General features: G+C 45.6%; 1 protein-coding gene across 12 annotated transcripts in view; it reads right to left on the bottom strand.

The window, feature by feature from the left end:
- The window catches only part of NAV2 (neuron navigator 2), a 398868-nt gene that overhangs the window by 247511 nt on the left and 133966 nt on the right, over positions 1-17391 (bottom strand). For all 12 annotated transcript variants that reach the window (XM_047690357.1, XM_047690360.1, XM_047690361.1 and 9 more), the window contains exon 3: positions 15294-15346. In XM_047690357.1, the coding sequence (XP_047546313.1) occupies positions 15294-15346 (53 nt within the window). The remainder of the gene's footprint in view (positions 1-15293; positions 15347-17391) is intronic.

Below are 17391 nucleotides of genomic sequence, written 5' to 3'. Positions count from 1 at the left end.
AAAAACCTTTATAGGAGTCTCTCTGCTATTACAGCAAATGGGTAGGTCCATATGGATTTAAAAAAAAAGAAAATTGAAAACAAGAATCTCAAATTCCTCTAGTGACGATCTTTCTCCACTTTGCTTCCAAATGCTTAGAATACCTCATTTTCCTATTATATTCTGACTTCTCAATTTTTCCCTCGAGACAAAGAGAAATCTGGAAAGGGAGGGGTAGGAATGTTCTAGAAGTCAGTCCTGACACTGGAGGCTCCCAAAATGAACCCTTACAGTTGAGGTCTGCAGAGCATCAATTGGTAGCAAGGAGGGGGACAGTTCCATTGGGGATCGGTGTGGTCGGGAGGCCCAGCGGATGCCTCCACGTGCATTCGTCTGGCATGCCACCGCTAACATCACCTCCCCACTCCAGTTTCAGAGTCATGTTGCCTCACTTCCTGGTCTTCCCCACAAAGGGACAGTTCCAAGGTGAGGCCTCCAAGTTAGGAGCTGGATACAAATGCTAGTGGGGAGTGATTAGGGTTAAGGAGTAGTATTCAGGGACATAACACAGGCTTTGGAGTACGACAAATCTGCGTTTCCAATCCTGATTCTGCTGTTGACAAAATGATGATCTCCACTAGGTTTCCTCAGTGGTCTGACCTGTCGAATGGGCACTGCAGCACCTATCTCACAGGATGGGGGCAGGTGGCCATTCTGAGAGAGGATGTATGTGGGGCTCAGCAGGTGCCCCATAACCGGCAGTGTTTGTTACTATGTTGTCATTTTTGACATGCCATCTCTGGGCTATCATTCTAAGCCCATGACACACCCAAAACTATGTCTGGAGTTGGCCTCTGGCAAAGCAGAATTTGACGAGCTTACCTGGGCTGACTTCCATCTGCTCTTAGCTTTCCCCTCAAATCTTGCTATCCAGGACTCTGGGTCTTCTCCATCACCTAATGTCTGACCTATGTCTCAGCAAGCCCACTCTTGAAAAGACAGAAGTAACCTAATTCACACCGAGGCAGAAGGACTGCTGCTGGCTTCCCGTGGGTCACCTCTCCCACTGGTACCTGTATTCCATCACACTTATTAGATGACAGCTACCTGTTGAAAGAATGTGGGCTCCGGACTCCTCCACTAGATTCCGGTTCCCTCACATCACTCACGAGACTCTAGCAAAATACATTAACTGCTTTAATAGAACACAGAAATGTATAGAACTCTCTCAGCAGAGATACTGAGGAAGAGATGGGTTGACCTGGGTCAAGGGTTAGGAACTTTACATAGCCAGAGCTTTAAAAGACTCTTTCTTCAATAAATTCCATAAAAGCAGAATATGAGAGATCACTGGCCTCTCCTGGAAGACAGGATCATTTTGGAATTTGTGAGACAGTCTGAGGCTTATTACTACATTACATGGCACTCGCATGGCCTCTCTATGAATGGGTTCCTTGTAGCTAGAATTCTTTCCACCCTGTTAGAATCAGCAGTTTCTATCCCAAAAGATTTTGGTTCAAAGTCTCCTTTACTAAGTTACATAAAAAACCCTAAGACAACAAACAAACAGTTTCATTAAGAAGGAGCAATGATCTTTTGAGGAAAAACCTGGCTTTTCCTACAGAGAAGGGTACAAATTCAGACACCAACTTCAACAATGCCTGCCTTCTGGACCCCAAACGTGGGGCTGCCTTTTGAACCAACAGAGAAGAGAGGTTCCGTGGACACATGCTAGAGATTTCCACCCAGGAACTAACTAAAACCTGGTAGCCTCATGCATTCTTTGATGAATAATGACTATTTTCTCTCTTGCAGCCTCTGCTTCAGGGGAAGGGGAAACAGAGCGGACAAGATAGTGTGGTCCTTCCTCACATGACAGACAGCCCCCTACACAAAAGCAGACTTGAAGCAGAAATCTCCCCACTAAACACAGATCCCAAACGTGGGAAGGGTTACACACCTATCAACTCACCAACTCAAAAGCCTGACATGGACTCACTGTGCTCATTACAGTCTGGTTCTTCTTGTATCTTGGCCATATTTATATCCTTAAACCCATAAACCACCACAAAGTCTTCAAGAGGCAGATGAGAAACATAATGTAAAACAAAACAGACCCTCGATACATTCCACGAGTGCAGCAGCAAATCCTCCATGGAAGTATTGCTAGAATAGGTCATTTTCCCCACAGACCAAATATATACACAGGAACAGGGTAATGGGACCTTTTGCAGATGAATACCAGGAGCCAGACTTGCCCCCCAGTTGGGTGGTCAGTTCCCGTAGACCAGCCTGTGAGTGCACTTTTGTTTTTCAGCCAGTTCACCATCATCTGTAGCTCTGGTTCTTCTGGGCTGCTTGTGAGCAATCAGTCCCTAGATTTCAACCGTGCAATTCCAAGGACAGCCAGCACATACTTCAAGAAATACCCTGGCAGCATCAATAATCAGGAAAGCAAAGCTAAGCAGAGCGCCTTCGTGCCCAGTTCAGAATCCTGCAAGGCTTCGCCCTCCTACTGGTGAAGGCAGGGATGAAGGTGTCTGCTCTTTCGTCCTATGCCTGCAAACATCCCCCGGTCATGTTCTTTTCTGCAGGAGATGGAATTCAAAAATTGCCCTTCCCTTTCCACTCCAATTTCAGAGGCTGCTAGTCATTAGTGGGTCATTATTATATGCCAGGCACACTACTAGCAACTTTCCTATACATCATCTCAATCTATTTTTTTTTTTAATTTCAAAAAGCTGTTAGTAGGTATGGCCTCAGAGCGCAGCCTGAATTCTAGACCGCTGATGATGATTCATATGTAATTGGGGAGATTTTGCAAGTAGCACACAAAATATACCAAGATGCGAGATTTGACTAATGGTTTCGAATTCTAAAATTTGTGATCTATGTAAAGAGCTACATGCCGCCCAATCAGAAGTCATATGGTATCAAAAATTAAGGATTCTATGAATAATTAAAATAATTCTCCACTCTGTTCACTGCCATAGGCAGAATGTCAGAGGCACCAAGCCTGCCGGAAGAAACGAACAGACTAGACAAGGAAGGTCTCTATTACAGGATATCCTTGAGCTTTCCAAGGCTACAAGATATCTAATGCACCTGGGAAGAAATAGTGTCAATTTTTAATGCTAATCTCTGTTACTATTTCTGTCCTTGTCAAGGATCCAGCTGAACCAGATAAGACTGCAATTTTTTGGAGGTTAAAAATGGTGAAATATTGGCCATTTCATACAATTTTATTTCATAATCTTATTTCATACAATTCCTATAAGGAATATACGTTCCCCTTAAAGGCTAAAATTAAACTGCTGGTGATTATAAAAATAGAGCGCTTTAGAGCTATTCATAAATAAAGCATCAGTACATCTGAAACTCAGAATAAAATCTCTGCAAGTCTCTGAAAGGAGTCTCACAAAATAGGAAAAACATCAAGTCAAAGGAAACACCCCACCTGTAGGCTGACCCTCTGAAGGACCCTCTGCTTTAGTCAGAGCTCCCACTTCAGGATTCCCTTAGAGAAGCAGGATGGGGCCCAGGAAAGGCTTTAATTCCCAGTTGATTTCTTTCAAAATCTCCCAGGAAAGGGAACTAGGTATCCTTCACAACAGTGAAAAGAATCCAGGCTGCCTGGATTTCCACCTCTTGTCTTCCCGCTCCTTCAGAGAAAAGTGTGAAAAAGAAAAGATTTTACCATCCACTCCCATCTCCTCCAGAGGATAAACCTTAAGTCAAAGTGTTGTCTGCTGCATTGTGACTGGAGCCATTACGGATGGGAAATTTTACTCTCCCAGAGAGACGGGACCAAGAGAGGACATCTGTGGATTTCTCAGCTTCTTGACTATCTTAGGATAAGGTCCTTGATTTCCCTGAGCCTCAGTTTTCCTTTCAGAAAAATGGGCATGCAGAAAGCCTTACAGAGACCTAAGAAACTAATATTTACATGCTTAGAAAACACAAAGCACTGGGATAAATTCTTTGGCATATGTCATTATTTTAGTTAATTTTCACCAGTAGATGAGGTAGTTGCTATCACCATTTTCCAGATGGGGAAATGGAGGCACTAAAGTCCCCTTACAGATACTAAACATATGGTAGAGTGGGAATCAGAACACTTAATGGAAAGAGGTTTAAATCTGTGAAGCCCCCTACAAACATGGAATGTTAACAACGAAATGACAAGGGCTTCACTATTGCTATGGACCACTGTGGTCACCTCCCTGACCCTGGGATTTCAGCTGTGTGTGATGGCGAGTCATCAGTCCTTCTGAACCAAATCTCATCTTCATATTGGAAGGACAAAGGACACTTCACAGAGGAAAGAGCTGACTCTCCCCACATTCTCCTGTACATGTTTTGTAGGAGATATTTATGTTCCTTTCCTAGTGTTAAAATCTTCAGGAGCAGAAAATTATTAATATAAACATTTATGGGCATTATTTTCAAGTCAAAATGCTCCCCAAACAAGGATCTTTCAAATGCCCATATGCCAGTGCTTAGGATCTCTGAAGAAGTTCATGACACTCCTAAGAATGCAACAGTTTGGGGATCACAAACCTCAAATGTGTGTAAGGGGCAGGCCAGTAACAAATGAGTAACAAAATCTGCATGTAAGACAATAGGGAATGGTGGAGCATAGGACAAATGCAGCCCACACCCTTCTGGAGGAGGCAGCTGCTACCCGGGTTTAGCCAATTTTGGCCTGAGGAGTGCCAACCCAGCACTGGTAGATCATCAGGGAAGGAAGGAAGGAAGGAAGGAAGGAAGGAAGGAAGGAAGGGAAGATGGATGGACTAGAAGATCAATTTTTACGAAGTACGTTGACTTTCATCTATCAGCATCGATTCAAGATTTTTTGTTTGTTTTAAAAGGTTTTCTGGGACTTGACCTCAGCTCATAGGCAACTGTCCTCCTCCCTTTGCTGAGGTTGAGCCCACAGGCTTTCATCTACCGACCAGTCCCCAAAATGCAGACACCATAGGCTAACCGTGCTTTACCCAAGTGCAAAGAGGAAGTCCTGGCTCAGTTCTGCTTCATGGAAAAATTAAAACAAACAGGGGCACCTGGGTGGCTCAGTGGGTTAAAGACTCTGCCTTCGGCTCAGGTCATGGTCCTGGGGTCCTGGGATCGAGCCCCACATCAGGCTCTCTGCTCAGTGGGGAGCCTGCTTCCTCCACTCTCTCTCTGCCTACCTCTCTGCCTACTTGTGATCTCTCTCTGTCAAATAAATATTTCTTTTAAACAAACAAACAAACAAAACTCCACAGATACAAGAGACCCCCCCTTTGATGCTAGGCTGAAACACAGGAACTACATGTAAGATGGATCCAAGCACGAGGCCCAGATGGCTGTTCTGTAAACCACAATCTTCATGGTTATAAGTCACCATCCGATCTCTTTTCTAGTTCAAGAAGATGTGTGGCTATTCTCCCTCCACATCTCCTCACATTTGCTAAGTTCTTTAACCTTATGGAGCACCACTTTGCCACTGACAGTGCCTCAGTCCCCAGGCAGGTGTGCTGAGTGTTTCTTTAGTAAATATTCCCTGAGCATCTACCAGGTGCCAGGCCATATGGACAGATGGACAGATGCAACAGCACCCTCAAAGACATTATCATCTACTGGGAGGCAGGCAGTTAAGTACAATGTGCTAAAGGATTATCGCTTCCATTTTTCAATAGAGGAAACCAAGGGTCACACAGGTTAAGTGAGCTAGAAGGGATAGAGAATGTGCTGGCAGACTCCAAGACCATGGCCATGAGCACAATTCAGATCTGATCCATTCCAAGCCTACTACAGTTCTCAGACATGGGGACATCTAAAGCATCTTAACCTTTCCAAAAAAGCAAAATGACTGGCTCATTCAAAATCCTAAAAAAAAAAAAAAAAAAAAAAAAAAAAAAAAAAAAACAAAATCCTGAAATTTAAACAAACCCTCTAGAGATACTGTTAATTTTTACAAATTTTAAAAAACTTTGCAAGCTAATTCACATTTACATGTGTTTGCACAGGCAGAGCCCCAAAGAGGCTTTCTGTACTCAGCTTGAAGCTAACCGTTGGCAAAGTGTGGTCACCAAACCAACAGCATCAGCATGGTGCCCAAGATTTGCTCATTTAAAAATGCAAATACCCCAGCTCCACCCTAGGCTTCCTGAAACAGCAGCTCTAGGGGGTGGGGCCCAGCCCTGTTGGGACAAGCCCTCCAGGTGATGTCCCTAGGCACTCCAGAGTGGGGGTGGGGGGCTCTGCTCAGGAAAGCTTTGCCAAACCAAATGCTACTTCCCTCATTAAGGAAAATAATCTGCTCTATGGGGGTCTTTCCCGCACGTCTTTACGACTAAGTTAAAATATAAAATCATGAGAGAGATGATTGGAGAGAATTTCTTGGCTTAAGACAACTCAAGTTTCTTTACAGCACTGAAAAATACAAAATACATAGTACATATCTGACATATTGAAAGTTCACGTGTGACATCACTCACACTCTCTGGGCAGTTCCCGGACAGTCAGGCCACTGATTGCTGAAGCTCGTTCATCTAAGAAACATGAGCTGAGCGCTTCCAATGTACTTAGCCCCGTGCCAGGTGCTGGGAATATGGAGATTTTTACTGAACCAAAAGATGAAAAAGAAGTTATACATACTACAAAGCTTGGATGTTATTAAACAAAATACAATAAATGTCTCAAAATGTGTTTAAATGTCGTATTAGCTACAAGACAAACACACATTAGTTGGGGAGCACAATACCTACTCATAAGTGTAGGTTCGAGAAGAGGTCACAAGTCCCTGGGGCCAAGTTGTAATTGACACCTGTGGACCCCGGGACAGCGTAGGGTCTGAGGCCACCCACAATATGGCCCTCCACTGCCAGAAACTAAATATGGAGCTCTGTTCTCTCCCTACTTCCCTACAATGACCTGCTCTGAATTTAGCTCAAAGGCGGCACGCTCCGTTCTGAAGTCTTCTAACAACGGAAGCAACTTCCGGCCAACTCAGAAACCCGAGGGGCTCATAGTAGCCAAATGAGCCTCTGCTAGAAACTCAGGTAGCATACTTCTAATACGGCAAGAATTATTTCGGTTGAATCCCAGAGAGTATTAGTTTCCTGCTTCTGCTGTAACAAGGGACCAGAATTTAGTGGCTTAAAGCAACCTAAAATTCTCTTAGAGTCTCGAAGAGCTACAATAAAGGAGTCGGCCTGCTAGATCCATTCTGCAAGCTCTAGGGGAAAATCAGTTTTTCCTTCTCTTCTCCAGCTTCTAGAGGCCACCGGCATGCCTTGGTTTATGGCCCCTTCTAACCTCTTCAGAGCCAGGAGCAGCATCTGCCAGTCTCTTGCCTCCCACTCCCACCCCGGCCCCATAATCACATGTCCTCACTCACCTCCTTGCTGTCCTGAGAAGGATTCTGGTGATCATACCGGGCCTGCCCAGATAATCCAGGATAATCTTCCTGTCTCAAAACCCTTCACTTAATCACACCTGCACAGTCCTTTGTGTTATGTAAGATAACATTCACACCGGTTCCTAAGATTAGTATGTGGAACTTCTGGGGGTCCCCTGTTCAGCCTACCAGACTGGGTGCCTACTTGGAGTGTGAATAAACCTTTCAGTGCACAGTAGTCAGGATCTACAGGACTCATAAGCAGGGAATGGAAAACATCTAATGTGCTCTCGCCATGCGCCAGGGTGAGACCAGGTGCTAATTATGCCATCCTCATTCGTCCCTGGCAGAAACCCTAAGAGGCAGCTTCCATTACAACCCCCTTTCACAGAGGAGGGCAGGCTCAGATTTAGTCAACTGCCCAGCACACGCGGTCCCGGACGGGAGACTCAAGGCTGCCTGATTCCAGTCGTCTTCAAACCAAATCTCCTTCTTATGAAGGAAGGCCTCTACCCAGGCTCTGCCCCACACCTATAGGAGGGCCAGTACCACAAATGTGATTTTTTTTTCTTTAAAGATTTTATTTATTTAACACAGAGAGAGAGAGATCACAAGTAGGTAGAGAGGCAGGCAGAGAGAGAGGGGAGGAAGCAGGCTCCCTGCGGAGCAGAGAGCCTGATGTGGGGCTCGATCCCAGGACCCTGGGATCACGACCCGAGCCGAAGGCAGAGGCTTTAACCCACTGAGCCACCCAGGCGCCCCACAGTACCGCCACATCCCAGTCCATCTTTTCTCTTCTCTAGTCAGTTTCCTTAGATGTAGAATAGCCTAACAGTTAAGGGAACAGGCTTTAGAGCCAGGCTTTCAGGGTTCAAATCCCAGCTTGTCTCTTCTTCACTGTGTGACCTCATGCTTGTTACTAAGCCTCTCTGTTTCCTCATCTGTGAAGTGGGAATAAAGGTAACTGCTCTCATAGGGTTTTATGAAGATAAAATCCATCAATGCAGAGGTCTATAACATTGTCCGGTCAGAAGTATATTGGATACATGTTTGCTACTCTTATGTAAGAACACAGACAGAATCTGGGACAAGGCAATAACCCCAGGCTCTGCAGCAGGAGGGGAAGAGAAGGAGAGATTCTCTAACATGACTCATATTTAGCCCCTGGCAGAGCACAACAAATGGCAGCAGGGTCTAGCTTCTCCACACCATTCAATGGAATGAGCAAGATCGATTTCTCATTCTAGGAGAATAAAAGGAGCTAAAACATGTAAAGTACTTACCATTTTTTTTTAGATTTTTATGTATTGACTGATTTAGAGAGAGAGAGAGAGAGAGAGAGAGAGAGCAGGAGCAAGGGGGAAGGATAGAGGGAGAGAGAGAAGCAGACTCCCCGCTGAGCAGGGAGGCTGACTCGGGGCTTTATCCCAGGACCCAGGGATCGTGACGTGTGCCCAAGGCAGACGCTTAATCAGCTGAGCCACCCAGGCACTCCAAGCATTTACCATTCTTATTATCAATGTTAATAATCTCTGGTGGTTGTAAGGATCCCTAGTATGTTTACCACGAGCGATATAAAAGAACTCAATAAACTAAAAGTTAACTAAATTGTCCTACTTGGGTCTTTTGGATAAACCAAGAAAGAGAGGAATTAAGAGTAGAAACGATACTTCTGGGATAACACTAAAGAACTTCCAATACCCATATTATGGCCATAAATAAGGATCTGATGAGGGTAGGTTACAATCCTTTAGTCACATGGGCAAGTCCAGGCCAGCTCCCTTCTTAGTCTTTCCATCCATCCATCTGTCTGCCCAACCATCCAACACTTATTAAACCCCTACTAGATGCCAATCATCTAAGTGTATCCTAAGTTAGGATACTCAGGTGAAAGACACAGCATCTCCTTCAAGAAGACAATTCAACAGACAACCACAAGGGGGTGCTATGAGAAATGCAGGTACCTAATACCAGGAGACAGGAAAGAGGACAGGCACCTAATTATCTCAATTACTTGAGATAACAATTGACCTGAAGATTAAAGGTCACAGTATCTACATGGGATGATCCTCAGTTCTTCCAGGCAGTCTGGACAGCATGTGGCTAAGTACAAAGACAGGAGTACACAGCCTCTTTGGGGGCACCCCACGCTCCAGAATGCCCAGGGTATGGAGTTGGAGAGGCCGAGTGGCAAGCAATGATGGTAAGTGGATTGTGAAGGACCTTCTACTGTGTGCTCAAGAGCATGGAAAGGGGAAGGGGCAGCCCACGATGGTTTAAACAGAGATGTGCCAAAGAGGCAGAAAGCTAAGACATGGTTGTTGCCTCCGTGTTGAAAGCCATAACCGGCCAAAACCTAAGCAGTGACAATGGATGTACCATCGAGTGGGAAGTGGGGGATGCTGCCTGCTGACCTTGACCCTGGACTCTTTCCACTTTGCTTTAAATTTTAAGTGACCTGTGGACTTTTCCTCATCCCTCCTTGGTTCTGTAACATGTGTGTGCCCTTAGGGTGGTATAAAAATAGGCTCAGGGGCCCAGGGAAGAGGCACCTCAGCTGCCCAAGGATCTCAGACACTCCCTAGGCATGTGGCTGGCTTTCTCTCAGCTGTTGGGAGGCCCCAAGGTCACTGGGCCTGGAAACCTGATTCTGTTGCAGATGGCCTTGCCTTGGCCCAGGAGGCTCTGTGGAGAACGCAGCGGGAGGTACCTGGCGCCAGGCCTGTCCAAGGCCATCTCAAGAGCTGCCTCTCACTGGGGCCCTTCCTCCTTCCTCCGCTCCTGAGGTTCCATCCACAGGTCAGCCCAGGCCCTTTCCGAAAATACTCAATCTCCTCCCTTCTGCTGATTCTGCTCTGTCCACAAATGAAAAATTAGAGTAGGGAATGGGGAGGAGGAGACTATTTTTATTATACCTTTCTCTGTCACAGAAGTGGACACCACAGGCTCTTAAACTAGATAGACTTGGGTTTGAGTTCCAACTCTGCTTCCTAAGTGAGTAAACTGGGACCAAAAAAAAAAAAAAAAGAAAGAAAGAACGAGACCTTGTAAAGGCTCAGTCCCCATGTGCTGTTTTTTGGGAAGGAGGGTGGATTCTGCTCATGGAATGTGAGTTTGAAAACTACTGCCTGGTACTTCTCTATGTCTACATACAAATTCCTATTGTTTTGGGAATCAGGTGCCACCATGTCCATGGGGACTGCTGAAAGGACAGGGTGGGGGGCAGAGCTGTGCCCTAAGCAGCAGGGGCACTGAACTCTGGGTCTGTGGAGCCCTGGGAGGACACATGGGCTGGCCTCTGGGATCTACAGTCTGCTCAGGTATATGCAAAATTCTGGGGGCTGTGTGATCTGAGGAGGAGAGGGCCTTAGCTTTCCTCAGATTTCCAGAGGGTTCCATGTCCCCAACACATGAACTACGATCACAAATCACCATTGTCCTAGAAACTGCCATGTATCAAGGGCTGTTCCTATGTTAGGAGCATGGGGGTAACGAGCTCACCTACCTGAAAGGGCTATTGGGACAATGGAGGGAGAGGACAGCTGGGCAGCACTGAGCCGGGCACCTGGCACCTGGCGGACCCCGACAGGCTCTTGCTGTATTTTATCATCTTCAGCAGTACTACCCATGGTTATCCCTTGCGTTGCCTCATTAGTACTACAAAAACTTTATGAGCTGTATTATCAACCCCATTTTCAGAAACAGGAAATAGAGCCTTTAAAAGGTTAAATAATGAGCTCAAGGCCACAGGACAGCAGAGGAGGAACTTGAACTTGGCCTGCATGGTTCTCAAGCCCAGTTGGCCCTCCATCTAGACACTCTATGGGAAGGGGGTGCCTGAGCGGCTCAGTCGGTTAAGCACAGGACTCTTAGTTTCAGCTTAGGTCACGATCTCAGGGTCATGAGATTGAGCCCCACATCGGACTCCTTACTCAGCACAGAGTCGGCTTGGGATTCTTTTGCCCTTCCCCTCTCCCCTTCTGCTCCTCCCCCTTGCTTGTGCAGTCTCTCTCTAAAAATAAATAAATAACATCTTTGAAATAAATAAATAAAAAGTAGAAGCACCAAGAGAAGAAGGCAGAGCACTTGGAGAGCTCAGGAGGTGGCTGCACTAGGAGGCCCCAGATGACCCTGGGCCAGAGATCAGCAACCAAAGGGATAAACAGGCCTGGGGCTTTCCGTTGAAAGGGCCAGCAGGCCTTGCTAACTTTGCACCTCTCCTCATCCACAACAGAAAGCCAAGCCCTGTAAGATAATAATGATTAAAAAAGAAAACCACCCCCTGAAGCAGACATTCCTAGGCCCCAAAGTGAGGCTCTGTCTTGGAGCCCAGGGGTTCCAGGAGAGGCAGTGCCCTCGGGCCAGGCTCCAGGCAGTTTCTCCTCCCAAACTAAGTAACTCTGCTGAACACAGCACTTGAAAGCCAAAAAGATGCCCCTGGGTTGCCATGGCAATGCTAAACAGACAAAACATTTTAACCAGCTCTGACGCACACACACAAAACTTATTTAAGGGCCAAAGGGACGGCCTGGTGGGTGAGAGGCGGGCAGGAGAGTTTCTACAGCTCCGTCTCCAAGGACATGGCCCCCGGAGGGGCTAGGTCAGCCCAAAACTGCCCAAAGGACTCCCTCAACACAAGCTGAGGCCAGCCTGCTAGGGAAAGGCAAGTCCCTGCCATGCCTCCCTGCCTTGTGCCCACCATCAAGGTCATATCCTAGGAGGGCCACCAGCAGGTTACAGTATATGCTGATGGTTCTGGTTTTGTCTCGCCCTGGGGACAGCTTTCCACCACGTGGCACTGCAGTGTCTTCACCAGAATTGGGGGAGCATGATGCAGGCCCACAGCAGAGTCCAGAGGGTGGGGTGTGCCCACAAGCATGTGCAGCTATAGGTCAGAGCAAACAATAAGCTCAGGAACTACCATTTCCCACCAGGTAGCATTTTCAGTTCCCAGACCCCATGACTGAACGTCCCTCTCCAGGGCTGGATGACCGTGGGTATTTTCCTTCAAACATACTTCACTCCAGGACCCAGTGGGGGGGTTGCTCCCCAAAATGTGGCGATTTGGGGAGTGATGATGAATGCAGAAGGCTTGTCCCAGACCTGAAGACTGCCATGGCTATGGGGTCTGCTGCATTCTGGACTCTTCCATGCCTCACTCCTCACTGGAGGAGAGGAGTCTCCCTAGATACAGCTTAGGGCCCTTGGGTAGGATCATAAGCAAATGCTGCAAAACCTTCCTTTGCAGGGTCCCTGACAAGCTTTAGTAAAGATATGCTCCAGGAATGTGAATCCTCGTCCACGCGTCATTCCCTTGGGGTGAACCCTCTTGCCTTTCAGACTCACTCCCTAGAAGTTACTCTTGACCCTCCCTCGTTCTCGGATGCAATGGGCCCCCACTGTGTCATGTACACAGAGGTCTGTGCAAATGGCAGCACTGTTATTCTCTGCTCTCCTGTCCACTCATCACGGAGCTCCTGGAGGGCAGGGACCCCATCTCGTTCACCTGAGCATTCACATGGCCCACCCCAGTGGCTGGCAATGGTCAGCACTCTGCAAAGTTTTGCCGATCTGCAGGTCAAAGGGACAACACCATACTTATTGCGTCTGTGCATCAGTGCCCCTGGGATAGAGAGATGCCAGAGCTATCTGCTCTCACTTCCCCAGCCTCTTGGAAAAGAACATTTGAAGTAGAGCCTAGAGTGCAGGAATTTGAGACCTGAGCTACTGGGCAGCCTGGTGGGTCAGGTGAGGTTCCGTCTTTTTCTTTTTTTTCCAAAGATTTTATTTATTTATTTGACAGAGAGATCACAAGCAGGCAGACAGGCAAGCAGAGAGGGGGAAGCAGGCTCCCCGCTGAGCAGACAGCCTGATGCGGGGCTTCATCCCAGGACCCTAAGATCATGACCTGAGCCGAGGGCAGAGGCTTAACCCACTGAGCCACCCAGGCGCCCCAGGTGAGGTTCCGTCTTATGGACCCGTCACAGTTTGCATCGAGGGGCTAATAACAATAGCCCTGTTGTCTTTACCATCTTTCTCCTTTGCTGCAGAATGGAATGACTGTGGTGGAGGTTTTCCCATTTTCCTGGCCTCACATCCTGGACATTGAACTATTCTCTGCTATGTTTACCAGACCGTGTCTGCCTCCCCACCCCTAGCTGGAACTAATTATCACAGACAATTATAGGATTTTATATTCCTGTGCTCTAAAAAAAAACAAAAAACAAAAAACAAAACAAAACAAAAACCCCCACACAAACCCACAGGCCATTAAAAAAAAAGAGGAAAACAATACTTTCACAGTTGAAAGAGTTAGAGAAACCACAAAATTACATTGGTGTCATGGTAGCATTTATAAATAACACTTGGCATCTAGAACTAAATTTGCACCAAAGAATCTGAGATGGCGGTATTATTTTATAATCTTGGAAAGTGGGCTTTCACACCTCCAACAGGAAGTGCGGAAAATACAAAAGTGCCAAAGAGAATAAAAGGTTCATTACCTTCAAATGTCAGGTCTATGTACGCATTATAACGGGCTGGGACAAATGCATCTGTATCTACCCCGGGGGAATGACTGTATCTCTTTCATGTGAAGATATGACTGCATGTGTAAAATGCTTGCACTAAATTAAGTCTTCTATCTTCCAAATTTTCTCAATTATTAATACACTAGACAGCTGCGGTAGCTCTAGCAAAAATAGCAGCCCAGCTTTTCCAGAAGTCAAAGCAGCCATGAGATGTCTGTATGGGACTTTCCTACATAAGGAGGGGTTGCTCTCTGGATCAAACAAAAAGAAACAAAATCCCCGTGAAATGACAAAAAAAATAAAAAGAGAGAGAAACTTGTTTCACAATGTAAACTGAAGGAGGACTCCCCACCACCCACCCTCCTCTTTGGGATAAAAAATGTGTTTTTATGCATGCAAAGGAAAGTGCGCCGAAAAGGTGATCTGTCCAACTCACGAGGATAACAAATACTTGGGAAAATTGAAAGGGAAACCCAAGGAATGCCAATCACTTTGTTATATTCCAGAATGACAGTATCCAATTGTGTCAACTCAAAGGGAGTGGGGGAGGTCAGAAAAAACGGATTATGCCTTTTTCTTAGGTTTCTGGAAGCAAATTAATGTCCTGCAAAAATAGAAAGTTGTCTTAAATTGCCACCTTCGTATTTTAAGCAGGTAGGAGTAGCATCATCTTAACAGTCTGATATATATGTACTTGGCGTAAAGACTGTTTGAAAAGCCTTTTGAAGGGAAAAAATCAGGTTCTCAGAGCATTGCAATTTCATGTTTTCTGAACTCAGTAGTGATCATGAATTTTAATTCAAGTTTATTTATATAACAAGAACAGATGTTCAAAGATACATTAAAAAAAAAGCTTTAATATCAGAGCTTAAGCATATGATACCAGAGAACATATAACTTGTCAAGGTTAAGAATGGTCTGGATATGATTATACATTTCACATCTGCTGTCACCACTGTGCTTTCACATCATTCTAACCTTTAAAGGCAATCAGACCACATGCCCTGATTTCTGAGCAAGATACCATGACCCCATCTGTGCCTCAGTACCACATACAGAGATTGTTGTATGCCTCTGAGAAAGCAAAATGAGTCACAATGGTCCAAATTCTCAACAAGTGTGTATTTCCACCAGGTCTGCGTAATTTGTTTCTGAAAGAAAGGGCAGTATTTCATGTTCCCTGTCTCACCATCTACGTAAAAATCACGGCCACTTTTTAGTAAATGCCAACAAATTTCAGAGAAGCCAACCGCAGCTACTAGGAAATAGCTGTTAGTTTATTAATATAATCCCCTAGGGGAAAGCTTCTGGTGGGAATGTTCTCAAGACGGTCAATACCATTGAGAGACAGGGCTTCCTCCTCTCACACAAATACTCGCCAGCCATGTATCACTCACCATTTGCGATCTGTTCTTTGGACAGCCATTGATGTCTTCAATCTTCTCATTTGCTGAAATAGGAAACACAAGTCAGAAAAATAAACAATCACCCCAGATACTTTGAGTAGTGATGTTCAGGATCCTTGAGGCCAACCACGTCCTAAGGCCCATCCTGGGGCCTGTCCAATCAGCGCAGCCATGAGAAATGCTGAGACACCGCAGCTCAAAAACTTCGGGACTTACTCATCGAGCTGCTGTCCTCCGGGGACAGCTGGGGCAAGGTCGTCAGCATCCAAAGCAGAGACAACTGCACTGATGACAGTCTTGGAGCAATGGGGCATCACAGAAACGTGTGGGGACTGAGAAATAGACTGGACTGTGATTAAGCTTTGGGCTCTTCAAAAGGCGACTGTGATCTCCCCACAGAAGGTGGGATGGCTCAGAGTGGATTGGTCCAGCTTTAGCCCCACTCGGGACAAAAGGCATGGATGATAGCATCTCACCTCATCTTTTCTTAATTTTTTTTTTTAATTTTAGTTCCCGTGTAGTTAATGTACAGTGTTATATTAGTGTCAGGTGTACAATATAGTGATTCAACACGCGTGCTCAACACCCAGTGGTCATCACCAGTGCCCTCCTTAGTCCCCATCACCTATTTCCGACCATGTCCCTCCCGCGTCCCCCTCTGGTGACCCTCAGTTTGTTCTCTGTAGTGAAGAGTCTGGTTTTTGGTCTGTCTCTTCTTTTCCCCTTTGTTTTGTTTCTTAAACTCCACAAGTGAAACCATATGATGTTTGTCTTTCTGACTCATTTCACTTAGCATTACACTCTCTAGCTCCATTCATGTCATTGCAAATGGCAAGACTTCGTTCTTTTTTGTGGCTGAGTAATATTACACACACACACACACACACACACACACCCCTTTATCCATTCATGTATCAATAAAGACTTGGGCTGCTTCCATTACTTGGCTATTGTAAATAATGCTGCCATGAACAGCAGTGTGCGTATCCCTTTGAATTTGTGTTTTTGTATTCTTTGTGTAAATATCCAGTAATGGAATTACTAGATCATATGGTAATTCAACTTCTAATTATTTGGGGCACCTCCATATTGTTTTCCACAGTGGCTGCACCAGTTTGCATTCCCACCAACAGTCACGAGCATTCCTCTTTCTCTACATCCTCGCCAACACTTATTTCTGGTGTTTTTGATATTAGCCACTCTGACAGGTGAGAGATGATCTCACTGTGGTTTTGATTTGCATTTTTCCGATGAGTTGAGCATCATTTCATGCATCTGTTAACCGTCTCACCTCATCTTTAGTCAGAAATGTTAATATTGCTTAATACTGATAGGATTACTAATAATCCTATTCCCAATGTGGTAACACGGATAGAAAATGGGAGCGTGAGACTTAAAAGTGGCTCTTCCAAGACCATATGGTAAGTCCAAATTAGATCTGAAACACACTCTTGGAGTCATAATAGCACCTAACTCCTTAGAGAAGTAAGAGAAAGACGTTGTGTTGAATTAACTGGAAATCAATACCAGTGATACGGAAGAAAGGCCCAGGTTCTGATGCTGAAGTATGGAGGAATCCCAGCAAGACACAGCCCAAGTTATCTACAGGGGGGGTGAGAGGGGTTGAGTTTGCCACAGCAGCGGCACAGAAACACAATATATGTAGAGATTAGGGCACTGGCTTCGGAGGCAAAGATACTGCAGATTCTCAGCTCTGCAGATTCTCATCTCTACAGCTTCTTAGCTGTGTGATCTTAGCCATATCACTCAAACTCTCTGGGCCACAGTTTCCTCATCTATAAGATGGAGCTAATACTACCTACTTTAGGGGATGCATTGTGGGAAATCGATTGCACGATGGCAATAAAATGCTTCGTGCTGTGCCTAGCACACAGTGAGCGTTCTATACATGGCAGCTCTCATTAACCCAGTAATGTGTATCATCAATGTAAATTACATACAATGTTAATCTCCTTTCTGATGTCTCCATCAGAGTTAAGCCCAGAAACTCAGCAGGAGTCCACAGTCAAGAACTAAGGATCTGCCTCCTCTGTGAAGCCTTTCTAAGCTTCTTTCCCAGTCCGCTGTC

This window comes from Lutra lutra, chromosome 10, assembly GCF_902655055.1.
Source record: "Lutra lutra chromosome 10, mLutLut1.2, whole genome shotgun sequence".
Taxonomy (NCBI): Eukaryota; Metazoa; Chordata; class Mammalia; order Carnivora; family Mustelidae; genus Lutra; species Lutra lutra.
This window is presented reverse-complemented; position numbering and strand designations above follow the sequence as displayed.